Source organism: Daphnia pulicaria, chromosome 6 (assembly GCF_021234035.1).
Source record: "Daphnia pulicaria isolate SC F1-1A chromosome 6, SC_F0-13Bv2, whole genome shotgun sequence".
Lineage (NCBI taxonomy): Eukaryota > Metazoa > Arthropoda > Branchiopoda > Diplostraca > Daphniidae > Daphnia > Daphnia pulicaria.
Window position 1 is genome coordinate 1384949 of NC_060918.1, and position 23725 is coordinate 1408673.

The 23725-nt window shown below is 39.6% G+C and overlaps 5 protein-coding genes across 8 annotated transcripts; 2 read left to right on the forward strand and 3 right to left on the reverse strand.

Annotated features, from left to right (window-relative positions):
* The first annotated feature begins 4241 nt into the window (after window positions 1–4241).
* Window positions 4242–5381, forward strand: LOC124343784 (protein jagunal-like). Its single transcript, XM_046797267.1, has 4 exons — window positions 4242–4544; window positions 4624–4765; window positions 4833–5048; window positions 5121–5381. Exons 1-4 carry the CDS (start codon window positions 4456–4458, stop codon window positions 5256–5258), a joined length of 585 nt encoding a protein of 194 aa, XP_046653223.1. The 5' UTR covers window positions 4242–4455; the 3' UTR covers window positions 5259–5381.
* A 65-nt stretch (window positions 5382–5446) lies between these two features.
* Window positions 5447–10826, reverse strand: LOC124343645 (ran-binding protein 3-like). 4 transcript variants are annotated; one of them, XM_046797055.1, is made up of 9 exons: window positions 10767–10826; window positions 10374–10466; window positions 7558–7806; window positions 6957–7483; window positions 6817–6894; window positions 6556–6751; window positions 6361–6485; window positions 6206–6298; window positions 5447–6142 (listed from the first exon to the last, which is right to left on the reverse strand). In XM_046797055.1, the coding sequence occupies exons 1-9, from the start codon at window positions 10780–10782 to the stop codon at window positions 5894–5896; spliced, it is 1626 nt and encodes a 541-aa protein (XP_046653011.1). In that variant the 5' UTR covers window positions 10783–10826; the 3' UTR covers window positions 5447–5893. The 4 variants fall into 4 exon arrangements, with proteins under 4 accessions (XP_046653011.1, XP_046653010.1, XP_046653013.1 ...); XM_046797054.1 differs by lacking the exon at window positions 10767–10826 and adding an exon at window positions 10573–10758; XM_046797057.1 differs by lacking the exons at window positions 10374–10466; window positions 10767–10826 and adding exons at window positions 7997–8452; window positions 9422–9607.
* A 707-nt stretch (window positions 10827–11533) lies between these two features.
* Window positions 11534–14074, reverse strand: LOC124343676 (carboxypeptidase B-like). The gene is made up of 16 exons (XM_046797100.1): window positions 13927–14074; window positions 13659–13796; window positions 13538–13586; window positions 13352–13468; window positions 13211–13286; window positions 13050–13136; window positions 12918–12958; window positions 12739–12849; window positions 12634–12663; window positions 12464–12555; window positions 12356–12405; window positions 12169–12287; window positions 12065–12092; window positions 11921–11977; window positions 11757–11849; window positions 11534–11696 (listed from the first exon to the last, which is right to left on the reverse strand). The coding sequence occupies exons 1-16, from the start codon at window positions 13995–13997 to the stop codon at window positions 11599–11601; spliced, it is 1257 nt and encodes a 418-aa protein (XP_046653056.1). The 5' UTR covers window positions 13998–14074; the 3' UTR covers window positions 11534–11598.
* Window positions 14075–14912: 838 nt separating this feature from the next.
* Window positions 14913–17560, reverse strand: LOC124343677 (carboxypeptidase B-like). The gene is made up of 16 exons (XM_046797101.1): window positions 17375–17560; window positions 17118–17255; window positions 16994–17042; window positions 16808–16924; window positions 16652–16727; window positions 16481–16567; window positions 16356–16396; window positions 16163–16273; window positions 16061–16090; window positions 15909–16000; window positions 15777–15826; window positions 15573–15691; window positions 15465–15492; window positions 15336–15392; window positions 15175–15267; window positions 14913–15090 (listed from the first exon to the last, which is right to left on the reverse strand). The coding sequence occupies exons 1-16, from the start codon at window positions 17443–17445 to the stop codon at window positions 14993–14995; spliced, it is 1257 nt and encodes a 418-aa protein (XP_046653057.1). The 5' UTR covers window positions 17446–17560; the 3' UTR covers window positions 14913–14992.
* A 2730-nt stretch (window positions 17561–20290) lies between these two features.
* LOC124343806 (barH-like 2 homeobox protein) lies at window positions 20291–22230 on the forward strand. The gene is made up of 4 exons (XM_046797295.1): window positions 20291–20602; window positions 20683–20766; window positions 20957–21060; window positions 22130–22230. Exons 1-4 carry the CDS (start codon window positions 20359–20361, stop codon window positions 22184–22186), a joined length of 489 nt encoding a protein of 162 aa, XP_046653251.1. The 5' UTR covers window positions 20291–20358; the 3' UTR covers window positions 22187–22230.
* The last annotated feature ends 1495 nt before the right edge of the window (window positions 22231–23725 follow it).

Consider the following 23725-nt stretch of genomic DNA (forward strand, 5'->3'; position numbering starts at 1 on the left):
TTACTATGTTCTATACCTTTTTCTTCATTAAATGTATTGATTATTATTTGTATGTCGGCTTGAAGAGCCTGAGTACCATGTTGGCTGATCAACTTTCATGTAAGAACAATACAAACTAATTACTTTCAACAAAGGATCTTTTAGTTGACGATTGAGTGGAAAAAGCCACACGGCCTATCCGCTTGATTCGTTACACTGGTGGCAGCGATTACCGAACTCAACGCTACGAGGAGATTGGAGAACCTTGGCCAACCACCCACCTACCACGAAGGACGGCCATACACTCAACATCTTCAAGCATCACGACCATCCCAGGAAGAACAATCGAAGAGGATCCGCTCAGAAGTGACAATTCAATTTAGAGTAGACTGTATGAGTAATATCACAGTTGAATTAAGAATTAAGAAACGCGAAACAAGTTATTGACTTATTCAAGAAATATTGATGGGAGCGAAAAAGAAAAAATTCTCGCCAGCCATGATTAAAGAAGACAATTAAATTTTAATGCATAAATGTGTATCTCACTGTCAGTTCTGTGCAGTTTTATGTCTCTTTATAGGTTGCGGGACGCAACCTGTCGGGAGGGTGAGTGATGTAAGGATTCTGAGATGCGCCTTTCTATTTTTGATCTGGGTCAAAGTTGATCCAAGTGCCTGTCTCTTTTGTGACCTGTTGTGACCTATCCATTTCCCTTTCTCTTGACCTATTATTTCTCACTTTCCCTTTACTTGTTTTTGGTATAAAACCCAACGCAGAGTCTCATTCTTTAGCTCAGTCTTTCTGGCTCATTCTGTAGTTCAAGTTGACTCTGGTTATGTAGACGAGATGAGGCCCCAGTCAGTATACTCTGGGATGCTATTCCTAGTCTATGTAGTTATTGGAAACTTACTATGTTCTATACCTTTTTCTTCATTAAATGTATTGATTATTATTTGTATGTCGGCTTGAAGAGCCTGAGTACCATGTTGGCTGATCAACTTTCATGTAAGAACAATACAAACTAATTACTTTCAACAAAGGATCTTTTAGTTGACGATTGAGTGGAAAAAGCCACACGGCCTATCCGCTTGATTCGTTACATTTGTATGGACGACGTTTGGTATTGGAGTAGGCAGCTGGCGAAGATACGGTGGAAGATGTTCGAACTTCGAAGAAGAATTACTTCCCATTATGTAGAAGGCAAATCATGCAAATAATTAAACTCAAATGTGAAATTCATTTATTTTATTTTTTCTACGTAGCACACCAACAAAACGCAACCATAAATTGGAATTACCTGCTAGCGGAATAGAATCTGATTGAGTTGTATGGCCGAAAACATAGATTCCGTGTTCCAGAAAACGACAGTAAATAAGTATTACGCCAATTGATGCTACATTGTGTATTTGCACTTGGTTCACAGTGTTTGGTTATCAGCTCTAACCCGGTTGTAATTTCCGCTGGTGTTGACCTAATCAAAGTCAAGTTAAAAAGCTATCAGAACAATTTTTGTTTTCTTAAACTAACAAAATTTTCCTGATTTAAATAGGCAATAAGTAGATACTGGTTTACCCCATATAATACTGAGATTTTACGAGGAGTTATAAATCAGTCGTTTCCATTTTTGTTAAGCAATATTTTTTGCAGTTGCTTTGGAAACAGTTGCTTCATTAATATAATTTGTCCTAGTGATTGCGTGTAAACAAGTTGAGATGTACTGTTAAATGTTCACTCTAAATTGTTGAAGCTAATAGCTCTATTTAAACTCAGCTTGGCCTAACAAAGAAGTTGCGATAGTCTTTGATTTTACATAGAAGGTAAGTCACTTGCCTAAATTTAAGTTGAACTTCAGAGTTGAAAATATATTTATACAACTGTTAAACATTATTTTTTTACAAGTTATAAGATAGAAAAAGAATTGCTTTATTTTCCCACCTCCACCCACAATTCCACCACATTTTACAATCATATACATAAATACAATCAAGTTAACCCGTTGGCTGCCACGCCATACGACCCGTAGGTTGTACTCTCTACTACTCTACGCGCCACGTCAGAAGGATCCATGACCAAGGTGGGACTTGCCATTGCTGACAAGTCCGGGCTGACACGGTGACAGGAGAAGATGGAATGCACAACCTCTAGAATCCATCACCGTATCGACAAGGGGGAAGTCCCTATGGTGCATTGCCTAACAGGCGCCTTGCGGCGAATTTTGGGCTGGTGCGACTGTCCGACCCCGCGGCATGAAAACCACGAGACCGAACAGCGCGGCCCGTGCTAAGGAGCTAGGGGAGAACAAAGGCGTGGCAGCCAACAGGTTAACTAACACTAACACAGATGAAATAATACCAACAATACGATGATCCACGTTGATGACGAGTCTCGGTGTCGGTCGCGATTGCACTTTCCGTTTTCCAGTGATGGTACCTTTACATTGCCAATTTGCCAGAAGTATTTTGTTTGCGCATTCTAAATCAGATTTAAAAAAATTGGATAGGATTAAAATACAATACACACAACCTAAATGTGAGTAACTTGTAAATGATGAACTTACATCAATTCACTCCAACGAGTTTCGTTCGCCCCAGGACCAGGGGAAACATTCCACGGAGACCGGTGACGATTTGTAAAGATGAGAAAATCCATCTTCTCGACCTCTCCTCTGCATTACCTGAATAAGGACAAAACAATTCTTATTAAGTGACATGCCAATAAAAGTAACATAATACAGAAAGAAACCATAATCAGGTTTTTTTAGCTCAAAGATTTAAAGTTGCAATTTTTAAAACTTAAAAACAAACTTGCAATATTGAGAACTATACACAGAACAAAGCTCACTTGCTAGTCTTAAGAAAATTTTCCGGAAGTATACCGGAAGTAACCACAGCGCCTCAACCATTGAGCTGCCGTCAAATTAAACCACATATTCGTGATTTCCATGAAATTTGGGGTCGATTAGGTGTGATTTAGACGAAATCCAAAATTTGGCCAAAATCGAGAATTTCCCTGAACTGGTCAGGAAAATTATCGAAACCGGAAGTACGCGTACGTAAAAAAAATAACATGAACTTTACCACAAATTTGACGAGAATCACGAATATGTGGTTCTTTTGCTCGTCGAATGAATATTTACTGAACTACTGACTAAAATGAGCAAACCAGAAGTAGAAAACAAAAACACATTTTTAAAAATCTAACAAGTGAGCTTTGTTGGTGGAATAGTTATCGTCAGTTTTCACTAAATATTTCAACAAAATAACAGCCAGAAAATAATAGCAGGAATCACAGAAAAATGAGAATAAAATAGCAACAATTGGTTTCGCCGTGTTTCATTTTCATGTGCTTCATGAAGGGTGTTCCTAAACTATAACCCTTCATGAATCATGACAAATCAATTGAAGTCAGTGGCATCTAGCGGTCACTCCGGTCAGTAAAGAACCAGTTCCAAAAGAACAGCGCTCGGAATACGTAATAACATAATTGAAAGTTGAAACTTATGTTTCTGACAGCTGAAAAACGATCTAAAAACCATGTAATACTGTTATAGCCATCTAGTGTTTTAAAAAGAAATGCTTCAAACAGTAAAATGAAAATGATCCCTACTCTACAACAAAATTAAAATAACAAACAACAATAACAATTAAAGACATACAAAACTTGATAGGCCTACTCACGCAATATTGTTACACAAGACTGTTGAAGATCGCAACCACAATTCTTTGGGCAGATATCTTCCATAATTCTGATCATGGTCTGAAGAAGAAATAACAAGAATTAATATATATTTTACAATAAAACATATAGCATGAAATTTTACAGGGAATTTTAGTTGAATATTTTGCATTTGTCTCAGTCATAATTCATTTCGAATGTTTGTTTACATACAATCCAAAGAAGAAGGGCGCGATCACAATCTTGGAAACCTTTTATAGGAAACATACGAAAATCCACTTCCTGATCAATCGGAGGATTCGTGTTTCGAGTTTTCTTAAAGGAAGATAAATGCCTTCTAACTCAAAGATAAACAAAACAAAAACAACTAAAAAGTCTAGCAGACAACTTTAAAGCAATGTTGCAATACACATAAAATCAGAACTGACAACCAACTAGAAGCTGGGTCTAGAAGAGAATAAATATATTTTCCTCTCGTAGATTAGTTTGAATTGTTATGAACTTATAAATAGATGAATCTTAACTAACTTTTATAATTTCTATGAAAATTTCGAGTGATCAGGCAACACTAAACAGCATACTGCATCAAAGTGCCTTCTGCTGTCTTCGTCATCGATTCGGCAGGCGGGACCTGGCTTATTTCTGGACAAGCCGGAATTCACCCTATTTGTATATCCTAAAAGAATCTGGTTTTTTTCAAGTGTTTCAGTGTTCAATAGGAAAGGGCGAGAACGTTAAATGCACACATCGTCCTAAGCTGAAAGTTTTGGTTAACGACATTGGAGACTTCTTTCCATAACAATGGCAACGAGAGGTGGTCCAGTCGCATCTGGAACTGATGGATCGGATTATGGACACCGTGAAAGAGTTGCTAACCAGTATCGGATAAGGTATACACACTTGATGTTAAATGTGCAATGGTTAAATTTTAACTGTCTTACATTTGTCTTGTTTTGTGCTGGGTTACAGCGCTCAGAGCAAGTCACGACTAAAAGCTTGTCTCTTTTTCCACATACTGCTGTTTTTTCTGATGCTTGCCAAACTGTCTGCTGACATTTTTGATCGACTAGACATCTTTATTTTGGAGATTGAAGAGCTTGAAATCCCCAAGGTAAATATTTACAGTTATAAATCCAGCTTAGTTTTTTTCTTAACCATAGAGCTAATTTCAATTGCAGCCACTAGTCTGGGAGTATGCATGGTGCTGCAGCCTGCCATTCGTCTTTTATGGCCTATCGTCATTGCGACGCAATGTCATTAGATCCATGTCTGTTTTTGTCATGGGTGATGTTGTTTTTGCCCTTCTTCCTGTCTTCTTTTCCCTGGCATACTACCTTGGTGACTTTTGGCAGTACGTTAGTTCGCGTTCTTCAGATGGCCTGATGTTATGGCAGGTAAAATCGTTTTGTTTTATTATTAACATTTAACGATTTACATTAACATAAAATTCTACTTGTATCCATTAGGGCTATCCATACGCGCTTCTGTGGTACGGATTCTCGTTAGTTGCCCTCCAGATTCACCTCTTCTCTCTGTTTTTCGCACACACTTTGATATCAGCTTGGAGAGCCCGTGGAGGTGCAACAACCAAAAAAATTAACTGAAGTCAAGCACAACAGCTTTTAATACTCGTATTCTCGTGCTCACCCTACTGGATTGATCCTCAAAGCCTGACAAGAAAATACTTGTGTTTGACGATTTGCAATACATACTACCAGCCCTCCCCACCATTGTCTAAAAATATTTCGATCACAAGCTAGTTATACTTCTAGATAACCATCAGCACTTGATGCTAGATTAATTTTGTAATGCGTAACTTAGGTACTCAACATTGTTTAACCAGCGACGATGATTCAAACTACAGGCAAAGAGATGCAAATTCAAAAAAAGGGGGGAAAAAAGAGAGACGAACGTGAGTTTAGGTGCGAGGAGGTCTTTACGCGACAAATATCTCGAATCAAGTACACATATTGTAATATACAATATACAAGTACTCGGAGGGAAAAAAAAACACAAAAAAAAGGGAGACACAGGAAGGTGTCAACCAAAAAACAACATCTTCGTCTTACCTTCGAAGACACGGCTCGTTTTTCAAACAAACACACACTTCGTCAATCAAAGGAGTAAGAAAATTTTGTGGGTACGTTTTCTTTTAATATAGTTGACTCAGCAAAATTCAAGATTGCAGAGGTTTTACGTGCGCGGCAGAGTCAACCCCCTGTATCCCTTAGTTGTTTTGTCATTCGGAACGTTTCTTTTTAGTTTCGTCGCCTAACTCTTCTTCAACGGAAAGAGCTCGTCGCTTGGGACTGCTAGTGCCGTCTTCGTTATGGGGTACAGCCGGGTAAGCTGTCGCCGAATCCGGTATGGAACTGGCAGCAGCAGCAGCAGCAGCAGCAGCGGTTGCTACTCGCGATTGATGGGCCCGTAGAGTAGCCAACCGCCATTCCAAGGCGTTGAACAACGTTTCCGTGTCTTTGAGACTAGCCTAAATGCCAAAAAGGGAACTCGATTACTACAGAACTTTGTATCGCTGCTTTGTAATAGCTACCATAAGAAGAAAAACACGAATCTGATCGCCATCCACGGCTGTCATTCGAATACTTTTGCTGCTAGTTTTGTCAATCGTCATCTCTGCCCATATCTAGAACGAAATCGATGTCAAAATATGGCAATAAAGAACAGTTATATACCAGGTGGGCATACCTTGGTGTTGAGAATAACGCGGAGACAACCCTGTGTTCTCATCACCAGCCTTGACTGCAGTGCGTGATTATCGAGCTGTTTATCGTTGAGTCTTAAAGTTCCACGGCCACGCTCTATCCATGTGCCTGTAGGTTTACAAGAGTTGACCGAGGTCATGTACCGTCCTTGCAACTTCAAATGGAAGATGATGTTTACCTTGAACCTTATCAAAAGTGAAGAGCTTGCCATAAACCTGCAGGGCGTTCTGTTCGTCCTCTTCACCCGTGACAACAGTTACTTCGTCGTATTTGCGTTTTGCAGCTCGCGCTTCCTCCAACTCCCGAGCTGAATCCGATAGGGTCTTGCTTGCCGCTATTCCATTAGTTGAAGCTGTTTCGGATTCAGTTTTCTCCTAAACAACCGAATATACATTTAATGTAACACTACCAATTCCAAACATTATCGACGGCAATTTACCTTAGGAATAACGGTAAATAGATTAGCATTAGATTCAGCACCATTGGATGTAGGTTCTGTAGAGGTGTGATTAGGGTTCTGAAAGAGAAACAAAAGTTATTTCATAATTCCAAGAAAAGTAAATAGAGCAGACGCCATACCGCTACTCTTTCGTGAAGCTTCTGTCCGAACACGAAGTTGGCACAAGCAGTGGGAGTAGGAGGGGCAGGGTTGGCAACAGAAGGAACTGAGGTCACTGTAGTTGAGAAGAGACTGCCGGAAGTAAGAGATGGGCGTGGGACGGCCGACGGAATAACTGATTCTGCAGCTGCTGCATCCGATAATGTAGCCGGAATTGTAGCCAATTCAGAAGCTTCGTCACTACCCTCGCCGGCTCGAGCATTTGATGATGCCCCAACAGCACTGACGTTGTTTAATCGAGAGGGTATCAGGAGTGTCGGTTTGGTTTCGGTCGCATCGGTTCCCGAGTCGCGTCGGGGTCCGGGCTGCTGGGCGGTGGGTGACTCTTCGACCGAAAAATCAACCGCTCTTGAAAAAGGATTTCCCAATGTGGCTGGCTTCAAAATGCTATGGTTTTGGGAATTCCCGGACGACGTAAAAGAATTCCCCGTTCCGATGAGAGACGGACGCAGTAGCGGTTTAGAGGAACCGTTACATTCTGAGGCATCTAAAAATCAAAAATATGTTAGTCAGTTTTCTGTGTAAACAAATGTGAATAACTGGTCAGTCTGTTTTTATTACCATGAGACTCTTTGAGGGAATGGCTTGTTGAAGACGAAGCAGAAAATCCGACAGCTTGAACCGAATTGGAGGAGTTGCAAGGAGACGAAGCTGTAGCACCAAATTTACTGGGCGCTATGATGGAAGCGGACGAATTGTTTACTGTGTCACCGCTATTCTCATTGTTCACTCGACCAGGAGAGCTTCTAACGGCAAACGGGTTGTTCCCGGCTCCGGTTATAATCTTTGGACTCGAAAATACCGACCCACCTGTCATAAGAAATCAACGTTCGAGTTTCAATCAATTTGATTACACAAGTGTGGACAAAATCAAAACGACTAAAAATAGAATTGGCATAGTCTAGCCCATCAAACGCATGCAGTTAGATGCAAGACACAGAATGATAACGCGATAAAATCCTACTCAGCATATTCGGTTATAAATAATAAGAATTCGTACTTAATCGACGATACTGGGAGCAGTATTTCATTGCGGGCGGCCAGCCGTGGCTGATGCCCGCTGAATGATGATGACCAAACAGCTTGCCGATCAGGTACAAGCCCACACGCAGAAAAAATAATACGCGCGGCGAGTGGATTGCACAAAATTCAAACGGAACGCGCCGCCGACTAGGAATGAAGCGGACTGAACCGTACCCGGACAAGGTCTGTGCCGAACTGCGTGAAAACTTTCGAGTCGAGCTATTTCCAACAACAGGAGGCTCGCCAACAGATTCGGCAAAATTGCTTTCGAGTAAGGTCGCGTTCTACGACGCTCAACCGCCAAAACCGATTCCGGCCGCTTCAAGTCGTTCAGGGGCGATAAGAGGGGGTTTGATCCAGCGGCGACAAAGAAAAGTGGTATATCGAGCAGAGCTTTCCTGAAGGCCGGGGTACATTCCTCGCAGCCGAACACCTAGCAATAAAGAGATGCAACGATTGGCTCTATTCTCCTCAACCGCATATCTTTTTTCATGTCATCTCTTGCATCACTATGCATTCAAGGCAATTTCCCCAAAATCGATAGACCAACCTTGTCCCTTTCCGGCTAAATCAAATTTTAACTACGGTCTGCCGACAAAAAAAAATTGATTTAAAATTCCATTTCAAATGAGATACGGAGAATAAAGACCGGATGAATGAAAGCTTCCTAAATTTCACGTAGACTACATTATTATCAGTTTCTACATCCAGTTAGAACTGGATGTAATAAAATCGTTTCACGTTCTGTTCACCTGTAATTCACATTGGACTTGGCCAGTTCCAGCCGGATTGATCAATCTTACGTATCCCAGGGCAAGACTTTTGACTCCCTTATCTGAATAGCAACAAAATTGAAGGTAGCGAAATGAAACAAAGTACGATTTGAGACGGCAGGTTATTAACAGTAGTTAAGACTTCTTGGTATAGAAGGTGCAGCACGTTCCGCCCATCCCCTTGATTTCCGCCATGTACGCTGTAAAAAGGAAACAAGAAGAAAAGGAGAAGGTTGTGTTGTTGGCAAGGCTGAAGTAGGTCAGCAGCATAGACGAACCTGAAACCGGAGCTAACCGGTTATAAGCTGTTTGGACGTTTGCGAACTTTCAAGCAACTCTTTCCTTCTAGTCTCCTACCAACCTTGGCCTTCATCTCCGCCTCCCCGTTGCTTACTCAAATACCCTACAGCACGCGACCAAACGACGAGCTGGCTCAAGGTTAAGAAAGCTTGTATACAAATGACGACGATAGAAAGAGGACATGATTGGTCAATTCGCATTGCAGTGAACCACGTAATCGCAATCGAACAAAAAGAGTAAATAACAAGAATTAGCTAATGCCTGACTCACGAACGTTGATGGCAATTCTAGAACCAAAAGAAGCAAGCTGAATGAATCGTGATCCACACCAAAATATGACAGATTGCACAACGAAGAATTCACAACCCTTGATGATTGTGACAACGACGCCAAAGCAACGGCTGTGGAAGTTAACCTGACGCTTTCTTCTAACAATGTCGGTAGTATTGCAAGAAGTGATGGAACGCCCTGTATGGCGACTGCGCGTCACGGTCAGTCCCAAACGACTGGCTCAGACCAGTCGATTCCAACCAAGTCTCGCAAAAGGCAAGCCCGCTTCACTTCGCTTCAGAAAGAGAAATGGACTGAAAGCTGAGACCACCCTTGAATTCGCGCAAGGACCAAGGACGTGTGACTGTACAATGCGCAGATCTAAAAGGGCAAGATGCAATTAACAGGATAGATCAACTTGGCTGTAATGTGAAGAATGTAACCGTGTAGAATCACCTCCGATGCCCTGCCTTTTAATAATACACACGTAGCACTACATTAGAGATTATCTAATCTTTCAACGGTAGCAGGACGAATGAAAGAAATATTTCCATAGCATTTAAGCCTTTCAGAACTGACTTTTAAAAGACAATGTTATGGAAGAGGGTCTTAGTATAATTTCTGGAGCTGAAGTCTTGCCTTTACCATTCCAAAGCATTCCACGAGAGCAATAACATTAGAAGTTGCGACAAAGTTATTACTCTTTCAGGTATGTGAAAAGAAAAATGTGCACACTTTCCTCGTAAAGGAAATACTTAACTTGTGCAAAATGCAAGTGCAAATACTATCGCTAGTCCATTTTTCTAAATAAAGGAGACTACCTAACTACTTTGTTGACAAGAAGTCAGAATGTAACAGTTGTCATTCGACAGGATCCAAATTCATAATGCCTTTCTAAAAGCAAATGAATTTCTTGGAGGGAGGTTATATCTTGATGGTATGAAGAAGCTTTACAACTCTAACACAGCAAACAAATAAATTACTGAAGTGTAGGTGAGAAAATGATTTTACCTGAATTACATGTTGATGGTGAACCGTTTACTGGATCGGGGTTATGTTCTGATGGACTGGAGTTTGTCTCCACTTCAGGTCTGACATCAGTACCTACAAAATACAATGTATGGTCAATAAAAGTGAAGGCTATAGTTGATAAGGAAAAAACAAACAAAACAAGTAAAACATGCTAAAATTTGCAATGCGTCGTTCTCACACAACAGCGTCGTAACGTCTTGCGAGTGCTCGTCTTTACTCATGTCTGACCAACTTTTACTTTAAGACATTCAACCAAATGAAAACTTTATAACAGTAACGAGAAAATCTACAGCTCAAACTGCGATTGCTAGAAACTTAATCGACGTAATGTTTGTACCACACATGAGGTTTTCAATTTTAAGTAACGTTTACCTTCAAAAGACGCCATTTTGAATGTTCTTTTTCAGAAGTTGACATGTCGTTGTATTTACGGTTTGGCGTTTGGCTGTCTATTTTTATTTTATTAGAAAAAAATAATAAGAAAAGTAAAATGTAAACCAACATTAATATTGACAGTTTTAATAAATATTTGTTTATTTATTTTTAAATTCTGGATTATATTTATATTGTAATTTTGAAAAAAAAAAAATCATGAATGAGCAAACAGCCAAGGCTATTTACATACGACGAATGACGAGTGGAAACCTAGCTCCACGTCGCGCAAATGATTTTCTTTTTTAACGTAGCACACAAACAAGTTATTTCCACACGTATACTCTAGCCCGATGGACTCGATACACTGCAAAGTGCAAATGTATAAAATCTTGTAGACTGATCGATAGATCTGCTCAGTAAAATAAGGGCAATGGCTCTGCAATCTTCTGAAAATATTTTGTCCCGCCAACATATGATGAGTAAATTATTTTTACACAATCGTGTGAAAGATTGTTTTCCAATATGCATAATATATATTTCTTAATTATTATTTAGTCGCTAGTATTAAATATTACGCTGCTTTTGTTAAATATTGAGAGCAATCGAGTTACATAAATATAACGTGATTCTCGGCCACACACGGAGATAACACGCATGAGAGTTTCTTTTTTCCCAAATGAGCTGTCAGTCAAGGTAATTAACTGTCCATCATCGTCATGAAGCAGGTCAAAGTCACTAGACGAAATAAATTTAATAAATCAGACTTCATGATGAAATGTTTTTATTGAACGTGCACTGTAAGATGCTGACTGTCAAATGCATATTATGTCTAAGGCAATTTAGCAGCGATCTCCTTAGCCATGGCTTTGAGTCCGTTGAAGGTCTCGGTGGCTGTGGGCAAAATCAACCTGGGAGGCAGCTCAAAACCTAAAAATGAAGGTTTTAATTATGAATTCATAACTGACTGGAAAAGAATTAAAAATTAACCATAAAGGCCAGTATCGCGCAATTCCAGAGCGTACGAGTACAGCACTCCTTCAGCATCGTAGGTCCAATCAATTGATCCGCCGGAAGCCAGATCTATGGCGACAAACACAATTGATATAGAGCAGGATAGAATTCTCACACCAAATGTGAATTTGTCCACTTACAAATGGTGTCAGCGATGTTTCCGTACTGGAATACGGTACCGTAGGTGGCCGTCAAAGCTGTATTCACCAAATTAAAGTCATTTTAAAATGTGTGTAAGCCCTTGAAACCTGATATTAATAATTGATGTAAAATATCGATCTTACCGTTGACAGAGATGCCCATGACGCGATACTTGAAAATTTTAAACAAGAAAATATGTTAGAATTTTACGTGTTGCAAGACACAATTAGGCTAGTGGTTATTATACCATTTCAGTGTAATCGGCAGGAAGTGTACTCTGAGAACCGTATGGGCTCATCCAAAGTTGAGAGTAAGTGTGGATTGAAACGGCGGCAACAACACGTCCCTTGTTGGCGATAATGAGATCTATACAAATAAACGATTAAATTTATAAACGAAGATGATAACATAAAAAAAAACTTTTGAAAATTTACCGCGCATGGCAGAGGCTTCTTCGGTAGAAAAGGCATATGGGCCATGGAAACTAAGAAAAAAGAAAATTAGATATCTACGTTGGTGAAGAATCTATGTGATTGTCTCACGTATCGGAGCAGCCGTTGGCAGAAGCTCCAGGTCCACCGAATCCAGCGTCGAAGTTGCGGTTGGGGTCAGTGCCATAGCAGAGTCCTCCGTTCTTGAAGTTAAAATCAATGTAAAAGAATCAAATTAATGCTCCATCCACGAATTGAAAAAAAGAAGAGCTTTTATTTACCGGGGAGCGGTTTTTGCGCCACAAGCGATCCTGCAATCAGAAAAAATAATTTGAATCTTTTTTTGTTTTTAAATCTTGTACGATCATTTTATCTGTCAAACATACCGTGGTCCAGGTGTAATCGTAACCATCGGGATTGGAAACGGGAGTGATGAGCCAGTCAGCATAGTCCAGCAGTGCAGTGATCTCGGCATCGGTACCGTATTTGGTGGTCAACTAAAAATAGGACTTTCATTATTTAATCAGTCCTTCAAAAATAGAAGAGATATTAGAGGTAAAATTACCTCGTTCATCATAAAAAGACAAGTAGCGGGAGCGGCCCATTCTGCAATACGAAAGAAACAAAACAGTTATCGATGGAAATACACAAGGATTTGATGATTCTACTGATTGATTATTGACTAGGTTTATTATACCTCGGGCGTGCATGGCACATTCAAAGTACATGACTGGCTTGGTAGCGCTACTTCCAGTGCTAATGGTAGCCATGATGATACCACGGCCTATTGATAGGTTAATTTAAGATCATGATTACAAATTTGTTTTCTTTTTACTTTATTTCGTGCACTGGAAATACCTTCGTAAGTGGTGCCAATAACTGAGGAAGAGACCAAAGCGCTTGTAGTAGCCAGCTCGTTCACGTAAGCTTCGATCTAATGTGGAAATTAATGTAATAATTAAGATGGTTAAAAAAAAAATAAGAAAAACGTTAGTGTACTTCGGGGTAGGTGTGGTAGTTTTCAAAATCGAATGCTCGGCCTGAATGCATAGCACGGCGAAGAATGATGGCGCGCTCTTCATCTTCGATCTGTTTGCCAATATCGGAGAATCGAATCTATAAATTTCAAAAATAAAAACGTTATCCAAAATTGATTTTAGATTTAAATTTCTTTGTAAACATTACAGTGTGAGACAGGGAGACACTGTTCAAAAGGTTGACCAAGAACTGGTAGCTAAAAATGAAATCGAGCGAAATTTAAAAAAAATTTAAGTTCATGTAGATAACAAAGTGTTGAAATCGTTACCGCGAAGGGCTGATGCGAATATCAACTGGTGCTCCCAGAGTGGATGGAGAGCTCCAGAAATCGTAAGCTTGTTCTTGCAACTTCAACAGAAAGCTCAGCTGCACTTCTGTTTTGGGGACTACGCGGATCACCTTGTGTCTAAATGAGAAAATGGCGTGATTAAGGTCAAGGAAATATATTGAAATAAAAATAAGACAACAACGAAAAAAAAAACCCGATTATATATAAAATAGTCTTTTATGTATCGTGTCGTTTTATTATATAATACCCAGTGTAGTCGACTTTGGTAGCATTGGCCAGAGTGGCCAGAATAGCGAAAACGAGAAACAAAACCTTCATGGTTGACACAGTCACTTTGTATGCGAACGAAACTGGAAAAGCCCAAGCGACTCTGTTGGGACGCACAAGAATTGCGCTTCTTTTTATACGCTAGCCCTACTGATTTCATAGATACAGTTTCATTGCTACATTCGAGTCCAAACGAACAATAAGAAACGTGACTGTGATATATTGACATGTACTGAGTGACAGATTGAAGGATGGTAATTCCACAAGATAAGCATTTGCGCTTACCGTCTCGCATGTCTACAAATTGATAAAACCATCGATGTTTTCCCGTCTTCTAAACGGTAACATCAACAGCATTTGACAGCCCATAATCACTAGCATCCTGTATTGTTGACGAAATAACTTACCTTTGAGACACACAGATGAAAATGGACACTGATATTATAAGCCAGTGCGTATATGTTTTATGATTTCTATCGAGTTTATTTCTGTGCACCACGAGCTAGGATCATTAGTCAGCATTTTCTTCTTTTTAATTCAGGTTAATACATTTGATTATTTTATGCGGTTTCAAATAATCAAATTTTGCGGCTGAATGAGTTATAGGTTGACTAATGAAGAAGTGTCACGACTTTTTTTTTGCCAAACTTATGTTCTTGTTAAATTTAATTGAGAAATTCCATTCCACAAGAATTTCCAGTTGAAAGTTTTATGTGGAAATTCCATCGAGAAAGCAATCAATAAAACAGGAGGCTATACGCTCACTGGAAAAGCTCACGATCATTTTTAATAAGAACTGGTCGGTCAATTGCCCTTGTGATTTGCACACACCCTTGTCCACTCTACTAGGCATTTCCTCGTATAATATTTCACACTGCTACATACAAAACTACTTTGTTTTTAATGTCTCGTTATATATAGTGAAACAAGTGCGTGGTGCATTAAGACAATTAGAGCTACACTACATATTCTGCAATCGCTCGAAATGTATTACGATCAATCTCAATTGTCATTACTATTTCCTATTTCTTCCATCTCGATCGCATCTACTGTAATTTGGCAGCGATCTCTTGAGCCATGGCTTTGAGTCCGTTGAAAGTCTCGGTGGCCGTAGGCAGAATCTGATCCGGAGGCAGCTCAAAAGCTATTTATAGACACATACACAAGAGTTTTCGTTAATAAATAATTAAGGCCACAATTGGAAAGTGACGTTCGCTATAGAAATTACCATAGACGCCAGTGTCGCGGAGCTCTAGAGCGTAAGCGTAAACGACTCCTTCGCCCATGTAAGCATAATCAGTGGAACTACCAGATGCGATATCTACAGCCAAATACCAAATGATCAATATACTACGTGCGAAAAGAGAATTGCATGAGGTTGAAACTTACAAATGGTGTCGGCGATATTTCCGTACTGGAAGACAGTGCCATAAGTTGCCGTCAGAGCTTTGATAGACGGAAAACACATGTTAATACGTCAAATGGAAGATTAGCTAAGAAATATAAGGGGGAACTTACCGTTGACAGAGATTTCCATCACGCGGAACTGCAATATTATTAGAAGAAAAGATTATTATTGCCACACACTAGTGAAAATAAAATCAGGGAATAGCTATAGAGGTTAACCATTTCGGCGTAATCGGTGGGCAGGGCATTCTGATAACCGTAAGGACTCATCCACAACTGGGAGAACGAGTGGATCGTAATGGCGGCTACAACACGTCCTCTGTTAGCGGCCAAAACGTCTGTTGTAACGCAAACGATATGAAGTTTTCAATCAATTCCGAGCGTATAAAGGCATCATCAAATAAATGTTGTGATTTAGTTTACCGCGGAAGGCGGAGGCCTCTTCTGACGAGAAGGCGGACGGGCCGTGGTACCTGTGAATTATAGGATGGACCATGCATGTATGTTAATTTAGGACAAAATGCACGAGAATCCGTTTTAATTAATCAAATTCACGTGTCAGAGCAGGCGTTGTCAGATGCTCCGGGTCCACCGAATCCGGCATCAAAGTTACGGTTGGGATCAGTGCCAACGCAGAGTCCCGAGTTCTATTAAAATTTAACAATTGATTCTTTGTTAATTGACATTTAAAAAAATATGTATCTTACCGGAGTTCGATTTTTGCGCCACAGACGATCCTGCAATCATTTTGAAAAGCAGATTTAAAAATTAAATCTCTTAATCACAAATTTACGTGATGGATTATTTACCGTGGTCCAGGTGTACTCGTAACCATCGGGATTGGAAACGGGAGTGATGAGCCAGTCGGCGTAGTCCAGCAGTGCAGTGATCTCGGCATCGGTACCGTATTTCGTAACAATCTGAGAATTTTTTTAGGAAATTTGAAATTTTTTGGAAGGGTTAAAAAAAATAAGTCCTTGAATAAATAACAAGATTAATGACCTCATTCATCATGAAGAGACAAGTGGCAGGTGTAACCCATTCTGTAATATACATATTTTTTTTTTTTCAAAAGGGAGGCAAAAATAAGTTTAAGATTGAAGTTTGTATTAATCAATCGTTTATACCTCGGGCGTGCATGGCACATTCAAAGTACATGACCGGTTTAGTAGCGCTACTTCCAGTGCTGAGTGTTGCCATAATAATACCACGGCCTTACGAAAAAAAACAGAACGAATAGATTATAAAACAACTGTGTTATTTTAATCTTTTTCTCTTGGACTGGCGTATATACGTACCTTCATAGGTGGTGCCAATAACCGAGGAAGACACCAAAGGGCTAGTTGTTGCCAGCTCATTTACAAAGGCCTCAATCTAAAATGGGCGGAAAATCTTTTTTGAATAGCTGAAGCATTTAAATAGACAGCCGATGGCGCAACACTTATTATTATTACCTCTGAATAAGTGTGGTAGTTTTCAAAATCGAATGCCCGACCGGAGTGCATAGCCCTGCGAAGAATGATGGAACGCTCTTCATCTTCGATGTGTTTGCCGATATCGGAGAATCGAATCTATACATTTCAAAAACTAAAACGTTAGACCCAAATTGATTTAAAATTTTAATTTCAAGCTCAAATTACGGTGTGGGTGAGGGACGCACTGTTCAAAGTGTTTATCAGGTATTGGTACCTAAGGGTTAATCATCAAAGATAAATGTATTCTTCAGGCAAATGTTTTTGACGTCATTCTATAAACGATACTTACCTTTGAGGGCTGACACGAATATCAACCGGTTCTCCCAGTCTCGACGGTGAGCCCCAGAAATCGTAAGTTCCTTCTTGCAACTTCAACAGGAAGCGTAATTGTTCGTCGGTTTGCGGAACGACACGAATCACCTTGTGTCTTTAATAAGAAACGAAAAAAATAAAAATGACGTCATTTTATTTAGGGAAATGAAATATAATTGAATGGAATCATAAAATCATAAATAAGCTTTCATCGTTGTGTTATATAAAATATACCCAGTGTAATCGACTTTGGTAGCATTGGCCAGAGTGGCCAGAAGGGCGAAAACGAGAAACAAAACCTTCATGATGTAACAGAATCACTTTTAACCGATTCAAAACTTACAAAAACGACGATTCTGTTGGAAACTTGGGTGAATTGCACTCGTCTTTATACCTTCCGTTATTCAACTGGTAATCTCTGCTTTTGCTTACGTTCGAGTGGATCGAATAATAGCCACAGATAGTGGCTGTAGACTATTGACGTAAGGTACTGATGGACTAGAGTGAGGTCGAAACACATTTTTAGTCTGTTGGCAAACAAATGATATGGGATACAGAGTTGATAATTATGAGATCATGTGAAGGATACTTGACAGCCATAATCACAAACATCCATCCCTTATTATTGTTCTGGAATAAAAAGCGAAAACAATAAGAGGCGATATAGCAGCAATAAACACCTCGTTTTTTTTGTTCAATTGAAGAATTTTTCACTTGAACAGATTGTAAATGTAGTGCGCGCTTGATTCCATCCAATAGAAAAATAAATTAAGCATTTCGTTGGAAATGGAATTATGCGCAGCAGAGACACGCTTAGAAATTCAGGAATAGTTATTTTAGAAAATGTGAGCAATCAGTTCAACAAAACAACAGTGATTGCCATCTGATTAGTCTGGTAAATAGTTTGAAAAGAGCAGAGGTGAAAGAACGGCTTCGCCAAAGAAACTAACCTTTGAAACACACTTTTGAAACAACACATTCCGATAACAAAATCTATGTGGTTAGGCTTATTTAGGCTACCTATCGTTGCTAAGCATTTATTTTATCGTGCCTACATGATCTTATTATTATTAAACTTCAAGAAAATCAGAGCCAAAAAGAGCGGTGATTCGAAATGTGACCTTGCAGTCTCGCCCTTTTAAAGAATTTTTGACACAAATATCATGTCAACCGGTTTCCTCAGACTCCAGAAGTTGTTAACGACAAGTTGTTAGACCAAAGCCCCTCGCAGATAGAGGCAACCATGTTCCACGATTTGCGCGGCAATTACGAATTCCTTTCGTCTTAATTAAAAAAAAATAAATAAAAAAAAATCCCGTTGCGTGATGGAATGAGACCAAAAGGAAATCATTAAACGAAAAGGAAATCAAATCACCTTGCACGGTACAAGTGCCGTGTTTTATTATTGATAATATATTTCGTCTGGTATAATAGTCTAGATATTTCTTTGGAAGCATTGACCGCGCGCGCTCAGCGCCAAAGTGCCAGAAGGGCCAAAGCCAAACAATTCAAACTTTCATGGCGAGTTAGACACAATCAGCAAGCTACAAACGTATATATGAATAACCCTGCGTCAGTTTATACGAAAAACCTGTTTTCGGGATGAATAGAAAAATATGAAAAAGTCTGTAAAATATATATAGAAACAGCCCCCCAAGAAAATTTCCGACATTTACAGAATGACAGCTTGAAGGGTTGAGAGGAAAAGTCTATAAGATACATACAGTACCCACCAAACTATTAGGTACACCCCCCTATTTTCAATGCATTCTTATGGCACTACGTGTCCTAGAAAAATGCAATAACTCTTGAACCGCTTGGGCTAGATTTTTTTCCTTTTGGCCCTGAGTAGATCTAATGATGATCTACATTTTTTCTACACATGAAGTTGTCGTAGGATTAACCCCCACGGCGCTACGGTATCGTTCAGTTTATTAGGTACACCCGTTTTCCCCCCATATGCGCCGTGTTAAATACGGCGTTTTCAAAAATTTACAAAAAATACTAAAAATCAAGCTAAAATCTTTTTCTTTGTGCCAAAAGATGCAGAATTCTTCACTCTATACGAATATAAAGAATAATTTACAATCAAACCAACTCAGAGAACCCTTCCCTATACCCTAAAGTTTTCCACTTCAAAATTTGTACTTTTTACTACACACTTGCACTGTCGCCCCCATAGGCATTAGAAATTTCGACAAATTTTGAAGTGGAAAACTTTGAGGTATAGGGAAGGGTTCTCTGAGTTGGTTTGATTGTAAATCATTCTTTATATTCGTATAGAGTGAAGAATTGTGCATCTTTTGGCACAAAGAAAAAGATTTTAGCTTGATTTTTAGTATTATTTGTAAATTTTTGAAAACGCCGTATTTAACACGGCGCATATGGGGGGGAAAACGGGTGTACCTAATAAACTGAACGATACCGTAGCGCCGTGGGGGTTAATCCTACGACAACTTCATGTGTAGAAAAAATGTAGATCATCATTAGATCTACTCAGGGCCAAAAGGAAAAAAATCTAGCCCAAGCGGTTCAAGAGTTATTGCATTTTTCTAGGACACGTAGTGCCATAAGAATGCATTGAAAATAGGGGGGTGTACCTAATAGTTTGGTGGGTACTGTATTCCACCCGTGACTGCTCGCCTGTTTAATGGTCAGTAACAAGTGACCGCGCATTTCCATCCGGATTGCAGGTAGCTGCTCTCCCAACAGAAGCCACTGTTGGATATGTATACTCGGTGAAAAAAAAAAAAAACAATCTTATAGTATACGGCACGCCTGTCATTTGAAATGCAAAAACGGAGAATTTTCCAAGACGGATGATGATGAAGTAATGCGGATAAAAAAGAACGACAGAGATCCATTCAGAATTGTTTCAATGGTCAATTCATTTCATTTTTTGGGGGGGGGGCTGAATCTCAACTACTCTCATTTCTCACGTATGTGATGTGCCCGGAGAGACGTGTAAACCAGGGCGGATTATAACCTGACCCTGACGACGGATGCGTCGTTTGTAGAACCTGAGTGACGCGGATGAGGATGCTTCACGACGTCCGCGCGTGATGTGACGCAACAGATGCAAATGTCACATTTGTTAAAAGAGGGGAAAGAGAGACAAGTTAGTCGTAGTTTCATACAAGTCGGTGGGAGGGACGAAAATTACGGACGCGTGAACAAATTTCATCCGGCCGGAATGAGTTGTCGTTCCACCGTCGACAATGCCGGTCCGATCGTTTAACATTCAAGATCTACTCGATTACGATCCTAATAACGACGATTGCGTTAGCAGCCAAACAAGATCCGCCAAGCGAGAAAAGGAATCCGGTCGTAAAGAGACGGAAGAGACGGACGTGACCGTCATCATCGACGTCGAAAACCATCACCAGGATAAAGTGTTACTTCACAAGGACGAAAATGGCATCGACCGGAAGAACAAAAAAGACCGAACCCACAATTCAGAAGGTTAGTAGGCTACCAGGCAGTTTTCTCAATTGACAAAATTGTTTCAATCTATAAAAATTAATCCGCAATTAATCAAATAGTTCCATTGCCGATTTACATCCGAGCCGATGCGAAATTCTGCGGTTCGTGGCCACCAAAGAGACGCATCCGCACCGTCTTCACAGGTCCGTCTCTTATATATTTATTTATTATTATTTACACGCACGTCAAATTAAAAAACTAAAACCCCCCTTCCCAAAAAAAATTTTGATTTGTGTTAAATTTAAACTTGTTTTTTTTTTTTCTGTATTGGCCAAGACGAGTTCCCGGGAAACTTATTATAATACTTTTCATAATTTTTTGGGATCAATCCAGTCGGTCAGATTAATCAACTTGAGAAGCGGTTCCAGACACAACACTACTTGACGGCGGGAGAACGGATCGACTTGGCACGCCACCTAAATTTGTCCGTCTTGCAGGTGTGCAATAGAAATATATATAAAAGCTAACGCAGCACCATAATCGCCCGAGCTCTGATGCATGTTATGCCCACCCTTCCATAAATAATGTAACAAATAATCTCCCGGAAAAGAAAAAAAGAAATATTTAGATTGAAATAGAAACTTTCGTTCGCAACTTTTCAGCACGTCCAGTCCAGTCCGACATCTAGAAAAGAGAGAGATCCACTTTGGTTCATTTGGTTGGAATTATTTCTTTTTTTCATTGACCTGGAAAAAAGCTTTGCCAACTCTATACACACTGCTGATAGTCTATACATGTAGGAATATCAGATTGTTATTTAACACACAATGTATAGCTGTGGAGCTACTTTGCCAGACACGCCAGTGCACAATTTGATGACGTAAACGCGATCATGCGATGAGAAACTACTTTGATCGGTAAACAGACTCGCAGTCAGGACTATTTACCTAACGAATGTGTTGTCTATTCATTGTTGATTCGGTCTTTTCTATTCGATATTATACTAGGGATACGATTATACGATTTGGTTGGCAAATTGTACCGAATGTCGAAACTGTCTCATTCTAATCTACTAAGTAAGAATTCTGAGGAAATGAACAATTTGCAATGGGCCTATTTCATAATGAATTAAATGGAGACTTACCGAAAAGGATGTTGTTCCTGGTCAAAATGTAGATAGATGTACACACTCTAAATCTATGGCACACCATAATCGCCATGCAGCACCAGTAGAGAATAGAGTCACAGCTGGAAATAGTTATTGAAATTCTGCTGGTCGGAAATTGCAATTAAAATAACGCAGAGTAAAAAAAACAACACCTGCACACTTGACAACGAGACAAACTACTGGCCACTGATGCCAAAATGGAACATCAACAATAGGAGTAAGGGTAGGAAAAATTCGAGAAAAAAGAAAAGTGGTCGGGAAGGGTGACATAACACACAAAGGGTGCAACGGTTAGAGTTAGCTAACCCATTCTACGTAATAGCTTGTAAGACCATCCCCCTAACATTCTTTTCGCTATCAAATCATTTTATTTTTGTTCTTTTTTTTGTATCACGAAGGTCAAAACGTGGTTTCAGAATCGCCGGATGAAATGGAAGAAGAGCAGCGCCGCTTGAATCCTTCCTCACACAAAAACCCATTTGATTTATTCTGTCGTGAGCTTTGGTTGCGCACGCGGTATCTAAAGATCTTCATAAATAAATAAACATGTCGACTACTACTGTTACAACTATTGTCGGCGTCTAGTGCAGCGTATAATAATGCCGAGTTGAAAAACAGAAGATTACTTCATGAATCCATGATGAACTCAAATCATAATAATTTATTTATAAAATAACAAAGTTTAGGGGGGGGGGCAGGTGTTGCATCTGTTGATGCGTTTCAAGAGTCACCGGTGGAATAGATCACGCGGTAACGAGTCACGACGGGAACTAATTGCGCGCCCAGCGCGTCATTTGTATATAGTGCGTGTGCTCACTTGTTAATTTCTAAAAATAAATAAACGCTAGAAGGTTTTCCGAGCTGTTCTCCGCGTATCAAGTTAATAAGGAACATATTATAATTCACCGAAAATCTCTTTCGCCCATAATGTACACGCGAGTCCATTGAAATGACGTGCAGTGTAACACCACGTAGACTAGATAATTCATCACGGTAGTAAGCGATATATTTATATATGCCATCAGAAATCTCAGGATATTACTATTTTGTGGTCAGCTGCCACACATTTTTAACGGTTTAAATCCCTGACGGTTTTTGACAGTTCTCTAAGGAAATGGGGAAAAAGAGAGAGAGCCTATTTTAACAGGTATTATGCAATCATTCGTTATTTATTCTCCCCCAAATCGCTTCTTTCTTTTCTGATTTAATCCCAACTGGATATTTCCAGTTCACAAGGCCCAGTATGACAGACTCCGCGTGTGTGTGTCCAATCGATTTGTCATGAGAACATTTTTCCTCTTGGTGTTTTCCGGAAAATTTTTTGTCTGTGTGTGTGTGTTAGCCTACGCATTACGGCATTAGAAATTTAAAAATCGGGTATTTAAACGGGTAGATTTGTGTTGCCATCTACCGAGTTTCCTTTTTTTATTTCTGCCCGGTCATGATAAGCCGACGTTTCAATATATAAATGGACCACACAAAAAATAACAAGGATGATTAATGATGATGATGATAGAAAAAAATAAATCAATGAGAGTGGACGAGAAATCGTGTGATTTAATTTATTCCCCGTACAGAAATAAAAAAATTAAAAAGGAAATGACATCATTTTTCGTATGTAAATTTTTGTAATTTTGATTTTTTTTTTGTTCCCCAGGAATTTCGTCTACGGTAGAAAGAAAGAAAAAAACAGAACAAACAAATGAAGAAATAAGGGAAATCCCGTTGTTAGCCGGGATTATCTCAATGAAAAAGGCGGCGGCGGCGGCGACAGCGCAAAGGTGCACGAATCGCAACGTGATGCCCGCGCGGGACTTTCTCATCTTGTTGTTTTCATTCCGAAAAAAAAAAACCCACTCGAGACGACAGACAACATTCGTTCGTGAGTTGGCAAAAGATTTAAAGAGACGAGGGAGCTCTCTGCCAGGTTTTTTCCCATCGCGAGAGGGGATTTCTTGAATATCATCGATCACCTTTCACGTAAACCCCCAACA